Source organism: Vulpes lagopus, chromosome 1 (genome assembly GCF_018345385.1).
Source record: "Vulpes lagopus strain Blue_001 chromosome 1, ASM1834538v1, whole genome shotgun sequence".
In the NCBI taxonomy this organism is placed as follows: domain Eukaryota; kingdom Metazoa; phylum Chordata; class Mammalia; order Carnivora; family Canidae; genus Vulpes; species Vulpes lagopus.
Window position 1 is genome coordinate 175326185 of NC_054824.1, and position 15117 is coordinate 175341301.

General features: G+C 52.8%; 1 protein-coding gene across 1 annotated transcript; it reads left to right on the forward strand.

Moving 5' to 3' along the window:
- The first annotated feature begins 1182 nt into the window (after positions 1-1182).
- Positions 1183-13477, forward strand: BATF3 (basic leucine zipper ATF-like transcription factor 3). The gene is made up of 3 exons (XM_041772709.1): positions 1183-1345; positions 4061-4165; positions 13006-13477. Exons 1-3 carry the CDS (start codon positions 1268-1270, stop codon positions 13189-13191), a joined length of 369 nt encoding a protein of 122 aa, XP_041628643.1. The 5' UTR covers positions 1183-1267; the 3' UTR covers positions 13192-13477.
- The last annotated feature ends 1640 nt before the right edge of the window (positions 13478-15117 follow it).

Here is a 15117-nt window from a genome sequence, read left to right on the forward strand (position 1 = left end):
AGAGCCAAGTGCACTGGACTGAGACCCCGGAGCGCCCCTCGCCCCCGCCCCCGCCCGGTCCCCCGCTGCCGCCCCAGCGCCTGAGGACCTGGGCGACCACAGTGGGAAGGCACGTCTGACCTCCTGGCGCTGGTTCCCACTCGCCCTTCTAGGTTCGCGGTTATCTCTTTCCCGGGGCTCACAGTGCGCAGACCACAAACCCGAAACCGCTGGTTTTTGTCTCTGCTGGGACCAAGTCCTTCGTGTCTTTGCACCGTCAGGCAAGCTGGAGGGGGACCCGCCGGCGCCTCTGCCCTGTCCCCAGCCTGACATCAAGGCCCGCATCTCACCTCGTAGGCAGAGCACCCGCCACTTTAACCTTGAAAAGGCATCGGAGGTGCAGAGCCCCGAACCCGCTACTGGTGACGTCCGCGGGGGCAGATTCGCTCTCAGGACAGCCTCCTCCCCCCCGCCCGCCCCCACGGAGGGAGTGAGCCCCGGGGCCGCCCCGCCTCGCTTTCTCCCACCGCAGGTGCCCCCCGCCCCCCCCGGCCCCCCGGTGCCGCGGCTCTCGGCCGGGGGTGGGGGTGGGGGTGGGGGGGGGTGTGGGGGTGCAGCGGCCCGGCCCTGGCCTGCCCCTCGCGGGCCGGGACCGACGCGGAGTGGAGCCTGCGTGACCCGACCGCCGCGAAGACAGTCCCGGGAGGCCGTGACCCCGGCGCCAGGGAGAGGCGGGCGGGTGCGCAGGAAGACGTCGAGGTGGGTCCGGGAAACGCCGCCCCCTCCAGGCCGCCCACCTGGGTTTCTCAGCCCGAGTTCCCCGAGGGCTGCGACCCCCCGGCCGCCCCAGCGTCGTCTCCCGTGGCGGGGCCTTCGCGTTCCCTCCCGGGTTTCGGAGCCACCACGTGACTTCCACGAAGCGCGGGGGGCGGGGGGAGCCGCGGCCTGGGTGGGATCTGGGACCCCGAGGTGCGCGGAGGGCGGGGAGCGGAGGAAACGGGGGGGCGGGGGCGGGGGCGGGCGAGGGAGGGGCGGGCCGGCGGGGGTGGGGAAACCCGCGTGGCGCGGCGGCCGCGGCTCGGGGAGAGCGGGAAGCCCGCGGGGCCGGGCGGGCGGGGCGGGCGGGGCGGGGCGGGGCGGGGGGCGGAGGCGGCAGGTGCGGGGGCGCGGGGATGCGGGCGCCGGGGCAGCGCCGGTAGGCAGCGCCCGCGTGCAGGGCGCGGCGGGCCCGCGGCCGCTCCTCCGCGAGGCTGCGCGGCGGGCGGGCCGGGCCGGAGGAGCGCCCGGCATGTCGCAAGTGCTCCCGGCGGCCGGCAGCGTCCTGCAGAGGAGCGTCGCGGCGCCCGGGAACCAGCCGCAGCCGCAGGTAGCGGAGCCGGGGCTCGGGGGGCCGCGGGGCGCCGGGGCACGCGGACGTGGGGCCGGGGTTCCGGGTGCGGCGCGGCGGGGGCCGGGGACCGCGGGGGGGCGCGGGGTGGGGACGGCGCAGACGGTCCACGCTTCCCCGCACGTGGGACCCGCGCTGCCCGCCGTCCCCGTCCCTGCGCGGCGCCCGCTGCCCCCCCCCCCGCCGGCGCGCGTGGCCCTTCCCGGGCGCCCGGGTGCGCGCGGGGGACATTCGCGCCCAAGGGGCAGCTCGTGCCCCTGCCTCCAGCATCTACCGTCCGAATGGGGACCCGGGGCCCGTCGGCCTCAGGGTGCGGGGTGGGGGCCCTGCGCTGAGCCCCAGGGCTGGTGGAAACCCCTCGGCGGCACGTGCAGCTGCGTGCTCGGGAAACAGGCGGGCTGGCCCGGGGGGGGGGGGCAGCGAGCTCTTCCCACTGGGCTCCCTACGCGCCCCCCCCTTCCATTTCGATGCCTGGCACATCGTGTCATCAGGTGACGCTAGAGAGTCACACATTTCTGAGTTTGGACCTCGGTTACTTTAGCACACACAGGCTGCGTGGCTCTGGGCATTTTGCTTGGCTTCTTTGAGTCTCAGTTTCCCCACCGGCTAAATGAATATAATAATAACCTCTCATGGTTGGTTTTTTTTTTTTTTATGGGGACTGATGAAGATATGGTTGATAATTTATGACTGTCTTAACACTTTGCTTCCCGCTTTTTGTTTTGCTTAAACGTTACTGCTGGGTTCTCAGGTTGTGGCCATATGGATTGGTGGTAAATCCAGTTTTGAGTGTCCACTCTCAGAGGGCAGGATGCAGGTTGTTTTCTTGTGTCCTATGACTTTTTTGATGGTGATCGAAGAGGCATGATTTGGTGACAAGCACTATGGGAGACTCAAAAAATAGCAGCCTCTACAGAGGTTACTAAGGGCATACATACCCTGTCCTGGGAGCTTTAGGATAAAAATCTTATTTTATCCTATGCTAGTCGTAAGCATTAGGCTGTTAGAATGATGGCTGCAGAGATGACTGATCAGTTGTTCAGGGCATGCATCTCCAGTCCTAAACCAGTGCCTGGCACATGGCAGGTACTCAGCTAATACTTCTTGAAAGAATGAATGACTCGCATTTACAATAAATGAGAAAGTTGAGCATTTGGAAAAATTAACCCATTTCCCCCTGGCTATACTGACGGTAAGAGACAAAACCAGGGGCTAAAGCTTCTAAAGCTAAAATTTCTAAAGCTAAAATTTTGTCCTGTACACCACATTTTACTCCTATGGTGTTCTGGTTATGTTAACCAAGACTTCTTTGCCTTTAAAAAACTACATTTTAACACCTTGTGCCAGTCCCTTAAGCGTTACTTCCAGACCACATCCATTTGCTGTATTATTTATATATATATGTTATTTATTTGTCTCCTTCAATAGACTTACATTCCTCCACATACTGAAAATTCCTTACCCATCAGAACTTGGGGAGAAGATATGTGCCTCTTCTATTTGGAATACAAGACCAGATAAAATAACTGAAATTACTCATTATTTCATATTATTAATATTTGCTTTCCATTAATATTAATACTTAAGTAGCTTTCCTGTATTTGTATCTTACTAACCTCTTGGTATTTATTTATTTATTTATTTATTTATTTTTAAAGATTTTATTTATTTATTCATGAGAGAGGCAGAGACACAGGCAGAGGGAGAAGCAGGCTCCCCGCGGGAAGCCCGATGCCGGACTCGATCTCAGGACCCGGGATCACACCCTGAGCCAAAGGCAGACGTTCAACCACTGAGTCACCCAGGCATCCCGACCTCTTGCCTCTTAAACTATTTCTTTAAAACAGGATACCCCCTCCTCACCCCTTTGGTACCTTCTCACAGGATTCTGGAAAACAAATACTCTACTTCTCCATGTTTTTCTATGACTGAAATGTTTTTACCTTGGTAGGTACATTTTTTTTTAGCCTGCCTGTTTCAGAACACTTGAAAGATTCAACTAGGTTTGGTTAAATCTCATATAGAGCTGAGAGCTTTCAAGACACATCATCAGTTTGCTTTCTGATTCACTCTGACCCGGGAAACAAAATGTCCATCATGCATTGTTCAAATGAGGTGGTGTTCAAATAAGATCATTGGATGTGTTGGTAGAGTTGTGTGTTTGCAATTAGTTATAAGCATAATATTTGCACGCGGCATCAAAAGTACCTGTTTGTGTGTGGTGGCATAAGTCCTGGCACACAGCAAGTTCCAGATAGCACATGCCTTCTGCCTTCCTCGTTCTCAGATGGACGTTGACACCGCACCTCTTCCAGGCACACACCCTGTGGGGTAGAGGTTTATGAACGTTGGTTTGGAGTCCAACAGACCTGAGTTGCACTTCCCATTTACCCACTTACAAGCTGTGATACCTGGAGCAAGTTCCTTACCCTCTCTGAGTTTCTTATCCTCATCTTTTAAATGGCAGTCACACCACACATTTCTGAGGGTGCTCATGGGTATTAACACGTAAGGCCAGCCCAACATGTGGTGAGCGCTCCTGAACAAGGGGCTAACTGCTGTCCCTCCCATGAAGAAACAAGCACTGGCCCTGACTGCAAATAAAGTAGTGAACCCAAGTGATGCTGAGGAAAGAGGGCAGAGGAGGGTCAAGGAAGGGGCCAGAGAATGCACCTAACCAGATGTTTCCCCCAGAGTCCTGAGGATGATGATCGGAAGGTCCGAAGGAGAGAAAAAAACCGAGTTGCTGCTCAGAGAAGTCGGAAGAAGCAGACCCAGAAGGCTGACAAACTCCACGAGGTGAGCCTGTGGTTGGGGCAGAGCCACATGAGGCCCCCCCTGGAGAGGAGCCATCCTCCGCTCTCGCACTGTGGTGGCGGCCCCAAGGTCATGTCCTGGTCGCCACCAATTTGGACACTCACGTCTCATTTCACTGTGTCCTTCCAGCCCAGTGTTGGGATTCTTCACTCACTGACATCTTTCTCCCTCATCCAGTGGTTGTTTCTCACTCTCAAGTTCCTTTTATAAGTCAAAACAGAATAAAACAAAACCTCCTCTCCATCTCAATTCTTTTTCAAGCTACTGCCCCATTGATTTTCTTTCCTTCCTCCCTTTCCAACTCCTTCAAGAGATCCTGCTGTTTCCACTGGCCTCAGTGCCGTTTACTCCCTGGTCCTCTCTGCTGGCCTCTCTGCTGCCCTTCCCCACCCATGCACGCATGCATGCACCCATACCCACAAACACACACGTGCACCCACGTACACACACACCTATGCATGCAACCCACATGTACATGTACATACCCCCCACATACACGTGTGTGCACATGGCACACAGCCATGCACACATCCACATGTACACTCACATACCCACACATGCACATGTGCACAGCCATGCACACACCCCCACACACGTACACGTGCAGGCACACACATGCACACACACGTACATGACCATACGTGAGTACACATGTGCGCACACACACCCCCTTCCTATGGAAGCTGCTCCTGCAGAGGTCGCTAGTGCTCTGGCACTGTCTGGTCCAGGGGCTTCTTTCTAGGCTCATCAGCCATCACATCACTTTGCTGAAACATTCGACACCACTGACTCTCCCCTTCCTGAGACGTTCTTTCAAGGTCTTCAGCTTCTAAAAGACCACATTTCTCGCTTGTCCCTTTTAACCAACACACCAAACTTCTCAGTTTCTTTTGCTACCTTCTTCCTCTGTCAGTTTTCTGCAATGTTGGTGTTGACCAGGCATTCAGACTCTGCCCTTTAGCCTTTCCACCCTGGAAGATTTGATCTATGAACCTGTTCTCTCAGCATTAGCTCCCCACATTGATTACTCCATGCAAGACCTCCATTCCGGGGCCTTCACCCCATATCTCCAGCGTCTGCTTAGATGTTTCCAAATGGGTCTGCTGCAGGCTGCTTGGATGCAGCATGGTGGTGATATGTGTTTCTTCTGAGACTCTTTCTTCTGTCTTCACACTGAGTTAATGGAGCTCGCCCCCTTTCTCATCACCCACATCAGGAACCTGGGATTTATCCTAAACTCTTCCAATTTCCTCTACCCTTATGCATAATCCCACAAAATCTCAAAGCCAGGATATGGGAACTGCTTCATATCAGGAACTGGCCTCAGAGGCGCCCAAGGATCTGTGCCAAGAATGAGCGACAGTTCTGAACTCTCATCTTTACACAGGATGGGTGCAAGTAATTGAGGACTTAAGTTTAGTACTTCCCTGCCTGCTGTCTTGGCATAGCTTGTCTCAGCTTGTTTTGGGGGTGTCGACAGCGTAGCAGGCACTGAGGTGTTAGGAGGGGGAACAACAATCTCTGAAAACCCTTTCCTAATGAACTGAGAACTGGTTTAGGATGCACATTGATCCACTGATAGAAATTCAACAGTGGGCATAATTCATAAACATCAGCCTCTTTCCTTGGAAGTAGGGAGACTGGGCCCTAAGAAAGAGATAAATGCACTACACTTAATTTCAGTAATTCACACAAATACTGTGGTGATGGCCAGAGAAGGTCCTTCCCAGCCTGTATTGGTCCGGTAAACTTTCCCTAGAAGAGTTGGAATGTCCTTTGCCTCCTTTCTTCCTTCTCCTTGCTCCTGAAGCAGTCCCGGTTTTAGCCTCATGTTACTAAAAAACCCCAGAGGGCACTTGTGGCTCAAGTTAGCACTTGGCCCTGCATTCAGACCCCGTCTGCCCTTCCCCTCAGGAAGCTTCTCATCGAAGCCAGGTGCATTAATATAAGAAAACACTAGGGGACACTCAGTTGTAAGTCCCAAGTGATTATGTGTGTGGTGGTGGCTAAATGACATAGATAACACACATGTGTTATCCATAACACACACGTGCTCCTTCCGTGGAGCGAGGGCGAGTAGATTCATTCCACTAATATTTGTTAGCACCACTGTGGGCAGGGCCTTGCTGCTGGATCACAAAGAGAGGGAGTAAGCTCTCATTCCTATTATTGGAAGCATAGGAGTTTTTGAGGCAAGTATATGGTCTCCTATGAACTCTAATGAATTCTGACCAATTTGGTGGCTTAAAACAACGCAGGTTTATTATCTTACAATTTTGGAAGTCAGTTGTCTGGAATGGGTCTCATGGGGCTAAAATCAGGGTGTCAGGAGGGCTGCATTCCTTTCAGAGGCTCCGGAGAAGAATCCACTTCCTTGCCTTTTCTGGCTTCTAGAGGCTTCTGTGTTCCCTGGCGTGTGGTCCCCTTTCCATCTTCAAAGCCAGCACTGGCTTGTTAAGCCTTTGTCAAGCTGCACTACTCTGACACTGTTCCATTGTCACATCTCCTTTGACTCTAGACTTCTTCTTTCACTTTTTTAAAAAAGATTTTATTTATTCATTCATGAGAGACACACAGAGAGAGGCAGAGGGAGAAGCAAGCTCCATACAGGGAGCCCAATGTGGGACTCTATCCCGGGACTCTGGGATCATGCCCTGAGCCCAAGGCAGACGCCCAACCACTGGACCACCCAGCTGTCTTCTTTCACTTGTAAGGAACCTTGTGATTACATTGGGTTCATCCACATGATCCAGGATAATCTCCCCACGTTCAGATTCTTAACTTAATCACATCTGCAAGTTTTTTTTTGTTTGTTTGTTTTTGCCACATAAGGTAGCATATTCACAGGTTCCAGAGGTTGGATGTAGACATCTTTGGAAGGCCCTTACTCTGCCTACATAAGAAGGTAGCAGAAATACTACAGTGTCAAAAAAGATGAGTTTCTCTCAGTATCTGTCGTTGTTGGATTTGATACCCAAATGAGCCAGATGCCTCGGGAAGTTAGGGGTGGCACCACATTTACTCCTGCCTCATTCCTCTTAGAACTGTGGTGGGGGACCCTTCTGTAGGGTTCCTAGCTTCTCTTGGGGTCCATACACTGTGTCACATGACTGATTATGCCAGGTGCTCTTTTGGGAAATGGGGCTAATTGATCTGAAACCCAGTCCCTCCATGGGAGAACATTCCCTTCTCTGCCTCGACGGAGCCAGAAGAGTAGATCAAGTTTACCCACCACTGACCGACCGATCACCTTGTCAAGGCCAATCTTTTTTTTTTTTTTTTGTCAAGGCCAATCTTGTTGAGAAACACAGCGTCAAGGAGGCCAGGACAGTGACTCCATCCATATATAAACCTCAAAGCTGTAGTCCACACTTTTCTGGTCACTAGCTACATACTAGTGTTATTGGTCACATGGGGGTGTGGGGGTGCAGATGGCTGGTTCAGGAAAATGGAAATGCAGCCCAGTCCTACTGTAGAAGGGGAATGTCCTCTCTGGACCCAAGGGTAGCACATGAATAATAGCTCTGCTGTTTTTTGTTTCATTTTGTTTTGTTTTAAAGATTTATTTATTTATTTGTGAGAGACACAGAGAGAGGCAGAGGGAGAAGCAGACTCCTCGCCGCAGGGAGCCCGATGTGGGACTCGATCCCGGATCCTGGGATCACACCCTGAGCGGAAGGCAGACGCTCAACCACTGAGCCACTTTGAAAAAAAAATCTACGTATTGAGGGTGGAGTGTCAGGTTTAAAAATGTGGTGAATAGTTTTACTGTGCTCCAGTGAGTGACCCTAGCATGCTGCTCTGGGTCCTGGGAGAAAAGCCCTTCAGGCCCCCTAGGGTTCCAGGCCACATCAAGGATGGGGAAAGTGAGAGCCACACACAGGTCTCAGATACCTCCTCAAAGCTGGGATCAGGCCCGCTCTCTAGGAGACACTAACAGGTGCAGAAAGCTTCCTCCCAGTAGCCATGGCTGCCTGCCAGTCCCTGGGGAGATTAGCCTATGAAAAGGGCTTTAGGGCAGCCCAGGTGGCTCAGCGGTTTAGCGCCCCCTTCAGCCCAGGGTGTGATCCTGGAGACTCGGGATCGAGTCCCACATCGGGCTCCCTGTGCGGAGCCTGCTTCTCCCTCTGCCTGTGTCTCTGCCTCTCTCTCTCTCTATCTCTCTCTCATGAATAAATAAAGAAAATCTTTTAAAAAAGAGAAAAAGCAAAGGGCTTTACTCAGCCCTTGGTCTGTCCCATCCTGTGGGGCAGCTGTTGCTGCGTATCTCAGAGTAACTCCAGGTCTCTATTTGCCTTTCTCGAGTACCACAGAGGGGACTATTTAGGGCTTGTTTAGAATTCCCACCATTCTCTCCTGCCCACCTCGTCCATTCACCTTGAGCCTCTCCTACCTCTCCCACCCTGAGAAACCTCCTCCAGTCCCAGCTCCTAGAAGCTTCTGGGCCACCCTCACCCCCCTCCCAATTCTCCATCTCGGTTGTTGGGGGGGTGGGGGAGGGACAGTCGGGCACTGGGCAGGCCGTGCCCGAGAGGCTGGGGCCACTCTTCGGTGTGAGTTTTCCCCTCGGGGAGGTGATTGCTGGAAGCCCCCACCGTGGTGCCGAGAAGCTGTTCCTAATGTGCGTCTGTGTACCTCAGCGCTCACTGTGGCTTTTCATATCATCCTGTCAAGGCGCCTACACCTCTTATGGGGATTTCAGCCCCTATTCATCTCTGAACATTAGGCACACGCCTGAGTCCACATCCACAAATAGGGACCCGAGTGAACAGTCCAGCTTTCTACAAGAGGCTGAAAGGTGTCTCAGAAGTGGGTCAGCCAGGTTCGAGCCTGGCACCCCAAGGTGTAAGACTGAGAAAGAACGTTGAGTCAGAAAAGGAAGGCAGCGATGCCATCCTCAGGAACCCTAAATGTCACCAACTGACGGATTTCTTGGGCAGTTTGGTTGTGGTCTGTGTTGTCACGGTTTCTTCAGATGTTACATATTCTAAGAGAACGCTTCATTCGTGTCGTCTTCCCTTGGTTCAGAAACTGATGATGACACCCAATTTCTAGAGCCCTCCCCGATGACACAATTTTTCTGCTGGGAAGGACAGCAGCTTCGGGCTTGGGAAGAGGCTTATTGTAAAATCCTGAGCGCCGACAGCCCTTTGCTGCTGGTAACCACCACGGGGAAATTTGGGGCCAGGCACTGCCAAGTGAAAGCAGAATTGCTTCCTTGGTCAAGGATTGCCATTGACCTTGAAATCAGGTTCCAAGTCTGCATGACCTTGGAAAAGTCACCGCGCCGCTCAGTTTCACTTTCTTCGCTTGTGAAAGGGGTCTGTGTGTGGCTGTGCCCTCCTGATGGCCTTTCCCGCCCCCTCATTTCCTTTCTGCCTTTGCTTTCATCTCTGGTCCCTGGTACCCACATCAGCTTGTGTGCCGGTGTGTCATCCTGGATCCTGGATACCCCCAGACAGCCCCTTATTCCCCAATCAGCCTCTTAGACACGCAGGCCAGGGTTTCTTAGCTTCGGCACTATTGACATTTGGGGCCAGATAATTCTTTGTTTGGGGAGCGGGCCGTCCTGTGCTGTGTGGGATGTTGAGCAGCTTCCCTGGCCTCTACCCACTCAATGCAGTAGGATCGACAGTTGTAACAACCCAGCTGTCCCTGGACAGTGCACATGTCCCCTGGAGACTGCCAGATTTGCTCCAGATGAGAATCACTGCCCAGACAGCTTAATTTCTGAGGCCAAACTGGGCTATGCAATGATTTTACCACCACCAGGTCTCTGCGGGTGACCATGTCCTGGCTAATGCCAGGGGAGGCAGCAAACCTCCAAACCTCATGGGGCCAAAGATGTGAAAATCAGCAAGATTTGAGCTAAACTGATCATATCTTTGGAAAAAAAAAACAACAACAAAGGGCCTCATGTTCTTACTTATTTTTCTTGGGTGTCAAGCCCAGGTACCTGTGTCCTCTCAGCTCCATTCCATCTGCCCCAGAGCCTCCTTTTGTTTTTGTTGAGCTGTTCTCACCTGAAGATCTTGACTACTTCTCTGGTTTTTATTCCCTCAGCTCAGTGGAAGTCCTTTAGCAGGTTTATGAGTAAAAGTCCAATCCCAGAAGGGAAAGTCCCTGCAGAGAAGGCAGATGAGGGGCCTGCTGGGCTGGGGCTTGGGGGAAGCAGTGGTCCCTCAGGAAGACTTTAAGCAGCGTGGCCCCTCATGGCTTCCAGAGATAAAGCTCCGAAGCTCACAGCATCCTGCCACAAAATTCAATAAATCCAGAAGGGCAGTTTGAAATATTTTGCCACAAAAAGAGACTTTTCCTGTTTTTTTTGGAATCTAGTTAACATGTTAGCTCATTGGAACCATTGGTATCTATTCTCCATTTTACTTGGAGGTGAAGAACATTTCCAGCTGCGTGTGTGTGTGTGCGTACACGCACATGCATGTGTGTACACGCGCCCCACAGAGCTGCAGCCTGTCACCCCCCTGCTGCATGCAGGCTTCCTGAGATGACTATCCGTGTCTTCCCATCTGCACTCTCCCTCACCCACGGAGGGCTTGTTGCTGCGCCGTAGATGGAATTTGGGCTCCAGAACTAGAGCTTGTCTGAGACCAGAGGAGAGTGTGAGGAGTTGGGGCTGGCAGGAGAGCTGAAGGCAGAATGGGGCCTGTGCGCTAGTGAAGCCAGACTGACCCTGGACAGCCTGCAGGGAAAAGGGGTGCGGCTTGCTGCCTTGGAGAGTATTCCAGACCACCCTGAGGGCCCACCTGGGGAAGACTCAGATGGCCTCTGTGTGCAGTCCCTCTGGTGCCTAGAGCTGGGGAGGGAAGGAAGTGGGTGAGAGAAGGAGCCAGAGGAGTCACTGGGCAGTGGCCCAATAGGTAGGGTACAGGAGAGGGTAGCAGAGGCTCCTAGCTGCTATACATTTCTGATCTTTGGGGAGTGCTCTTATTTAGTATAAGTAAGATTGAATATAATACATGATTGGATAGAACACATAATGAGGGATGCAGTTTCATTAGGTGCTATGGCCAGGGAAGCCGTCCTGGAGGTGATGGGCTTGAGTTGGGCTCACACAGAAAAGGAGGAAGGTAGTCCAGTGGAGCAGGACAGCATTCGCAAAGAGGCAGAGTTGAGAATTTGTGTGTGCCATAGAGGCCTGTAAAAAAATCAGACTTTTAAAAATTATTTCTTAAAATTTACTAGCAAGAGACAAGATGTGATGGATAATAGTAAGATTGGGTCCCCACCTCAGGAAATGCACGGTAAACAAAATCGCAGCAAGATTTAAATAAGATTGTCAGGCTTGAGATGATCTCTGTTGGCATGCCCTAGAGCTCTGCCATTGGTCAAGTGTTGTAGAACTTACCAGTGACTTGGAGGAAAAAAAGGGAAGACCTACTTATCAAGTTAATGGGCAGCTTATAGCTGTGTAGTGTCATGATCCATGAGCTGTGTAGTGTCATGATCCATGAGCTGTGTAGTGTCATGATCCATGAGCTGCGTAGTGTCATGAGCCATGAGCTGCGTAGTGTCATGATCCATGAGCTGCGTAGTGTCATGATCCATGAGCTGACACATTAAGATTCAGAAAGATTTTGCTAGGCTGGTAGATGCCCACATGGACAGGGTGAAAGTCAAGAGAAATGGATGTAGAACCTGCCCTTCATCTCTAGAACATCAGTCATCGTCCAAATTTAGACGAGAGAAGCAGCAGAAGCACACAGAGCTTGCACTTCTCTGCAAGCTTAGGGAGAATCCCCAGAGTGCGGTGGCTGCAGACTGGGGTCCAGCCCTGGAGCAGGCCACCTCCATGCATCCCCCTGGCATGAACAAGCCGTCTCCAGAATCATGCACTGCATTCTGGGAAATGACACTTTTTCAGAGAGATCCTGGCAGACTAGAGTGTGGCTCAGGATGACCTCCAGGAGGGCAGGAGGGCCAAAAGTCCTAAAACCCAAGGAACTCAGGAGACCTGAGACAGTTGAGCTCAGAGCATACCTAAGGGGAAGTGGTATGTGGCTGTCTCCTAATATTTCAAGAACTGCGATGTTGAAGAAGTATTGAATTTACTCTGTGTGGTTCCCTAAGGTGGAACCAAGCCCAATAGGTGGGTTTGAAGGAGAGAGAGAGAGATTTTGTATCAGTGCAAAGAGGAGCTTTCTAATAGAGCCGCCCAGAAATGGCAGGGACTGTCCTTTGAAGAAGAGAGTGCCCAGCACAGGTTGGATGTCTGGTTTCTGCATTGTGTGGGTTGGGCTGAGGGGGTCTCTCTGAGCCCCTCCAGGTCTAAGCCTCTGCAGACTCTGATATAGTAGAGACTTCACGGATGAGCGTTGGGGCGAAGCCAAGGCAAGGGATATTTTCATCCATTTACTCATGCAGTCAGCAAACATGTATTAGGTTCCGGGCACTGTTCTGGGTGCTGAGGCCACAGCAGTGACCCCAACGGAGATCGGAGATCGTCAGAAAGCAGCTCAGCAGCTGGGGGAGGGGAGGGGAGTTGCGCAGGAACTTTCAGGAGTGACACAGTTCTCTTGACCAACGTTGACATTTGCCCAAACTCACTGAATTACACCCTTAAGACAGGTGTATTTTGCTTGCTGTAAATCATATCTTCATAAAGTAGTTTCAAAAAGCAAAGCCCTGCCCTGTTGAACCTCTCATCGCGGTGGGAGGAGAGAAATGATAAGCAAGGGAACAAACGAGCAGGGGTGGTGGCAGGGGGCGCAGTTGGCGGGAAGGCTGTCCTGGACAGGAGGTGGGCACGCGGGGAGGGAATGTGGTTGCAGAAGGCATCCCACTCCTTCTGTGTCCCTGTCCAGGAGTATGAGTGCCTGGAGCAAGAGAACACCGTGCTGCGGAGAGAGATTGGGAAGCTGACGGAGGAGCTGAAGCACCTGAGCGAGGCGCTGAAGGAGCACGAGAAGACGTGCCCACTGCTGCTGTGCCCCATGAACTTTTTGCCGGTGCCACGGCCGGACCCTGTGGCCGGCTGCCTGCCCCGGTGAAGCCCAAGCACTGTCCTCCTCTGCCGAGGGAGGTAGCCTTGGTCTTTTTCACACCTGGGAGGAGGAGGGCTCCCTCCACGGCTGGGTCCAGGGGGACCTGTGGCCGGGTCACCGCCTCGGAGCTCCTGGCTGTGTCCCCAGCAGATGCCTTGCAGGGCCCTGAGTGGATCCGGGCAGGGAGGCCACCCTCAGGAGTCACCTCCGTCCACTTTGGCAGCTAGTAGGTTCCAGTTGTGCAGAATTATCTCCTCTAGAATTTGGATAATAAAGATGGTTATGATCTCTCCTTTTGCCAAGTTCTTGGAATTTAAAAATACAATATATCTCCTGGTCCCAGAGGAGGGCACCTTCTGTCTCTTAAGGCTGTTTGGTGGCCCTGGGTCTTGCTTTCCCTTCCTGGTCATCTTCCTCGTGGCTGTAACTGTGCTCAGTGCAGGGGGCACCTTTGGGGGTGCCAAGGCCAGTGGAACTTCTTGACACCCCCACTGGGTCAGCAAGGGAAGGTCATGCTGGGCATGACTCGTGCTTGTCTTCTGCTTTGGGTAGCCTTCCATCTTGGTCAGCACCCCCACCCATGCTGGACCGTCATGGAAAATGTTCTATCCCAGGCTGGTTTTCCTGTCTGCTCTCCTGGATCACCTCCCCATTCCATTCCAAGTGGCACAGGATCAGAAGACAGTTTTACTTTAGATTAGTCTGAATCACAATGCAATGGGGGAAATCTGTCCCCTAGTTTAAAAAAAAACAAATATTTTGGCAGATGAGGAGAGCAATTTCCTTTCAAAAGTCCCGTCTAACTATTATTTCAGGAAAAGCAGAACCAAGACAAATTGAAGGTGGCCCCAGCGAGAAAAGCAAAATGGTAGAAGACTCCCCATCCTCTTCCAATTCTCTTTTTCCGTGGACCAAGGGACTTGTGGAGGGCGGAGCCATGTCATCATAAAGGGCACAAGAAATGGGAACAAAGGAAAATGCTTTGTTGTAAATGTAGATGGTTGAAAAAGAAGAAAGTGAGACAAGAAAGAGAACACAGCCCCTCCCAGGGGTGACCAACTTGCTGACTTCATACAAATATTCATATCGGCTACGCCTCGTGGGCCTGCCTTTGCTAGGCGAGGAAGTATCTCTCTCCCCCCAGACCTCTTTTTACACAGGCTGAAGGCTGCAAGATTTCCCTGGTCAGAGGCATTGGAAGTCTGCCGTTAGAGACCCGGGCTGCTGCCCCCTGGCAAAACCAGGCTGAAGCTTCCTGAATACACCTGTTTCATAAATGATGGCATTTCTTAGTAAGAGAGACTTTAGAAATCATCCAGCCTGACCCATTCACTTTTGCAGGTGAGGGGCTCAGATGCAATGAGGGAAAGGCCTTGCCCAAGGTCCCCCCATGAGCAAGGAGCAGAACCAGGCTGGAACCCCAGATGGTCCGACATGACTCCTGATCCGCTGCAGAGGTGATGGAGTCAGGCTACAGTCGGGACCTGGGGTCTAAACGTGGCATGACCTTGCGTCAGCACCTCACAGGGCTGGCCGGGACTGCCACGGTCCAGGCGATGAGCCTGTTCATGAGGGGCAGACTCAGAGCCAAGGCCCCAGGGGCCGATGCGGCTGTGAGTCGGAGCACACAGAGTGTGTGCCTTGTACCCGCAGACGGTTTGAAGCTGCCAGTCTTTCAACTCCAGCACTTTCTGTCCCTGCAGGGAACACCTGAGGTTCTGACAGGATCTGAGCCTGATCCTACAACCGTACTTCGGTGCTCTCCCGGCTTGCACATTCCTTCAGCCCAGCGGCACTGACCCCCGATCCACTCTGACCCCTTCTGGCACTGCTGTTTGGCTGGCTGCCCCCCACTCTCCTGCTAACCCTGGGGTGTCTATGCCTGCTGGTCTCCCTGGCCTGAGTCCCCTGGCTCCCAATAACACAATATGA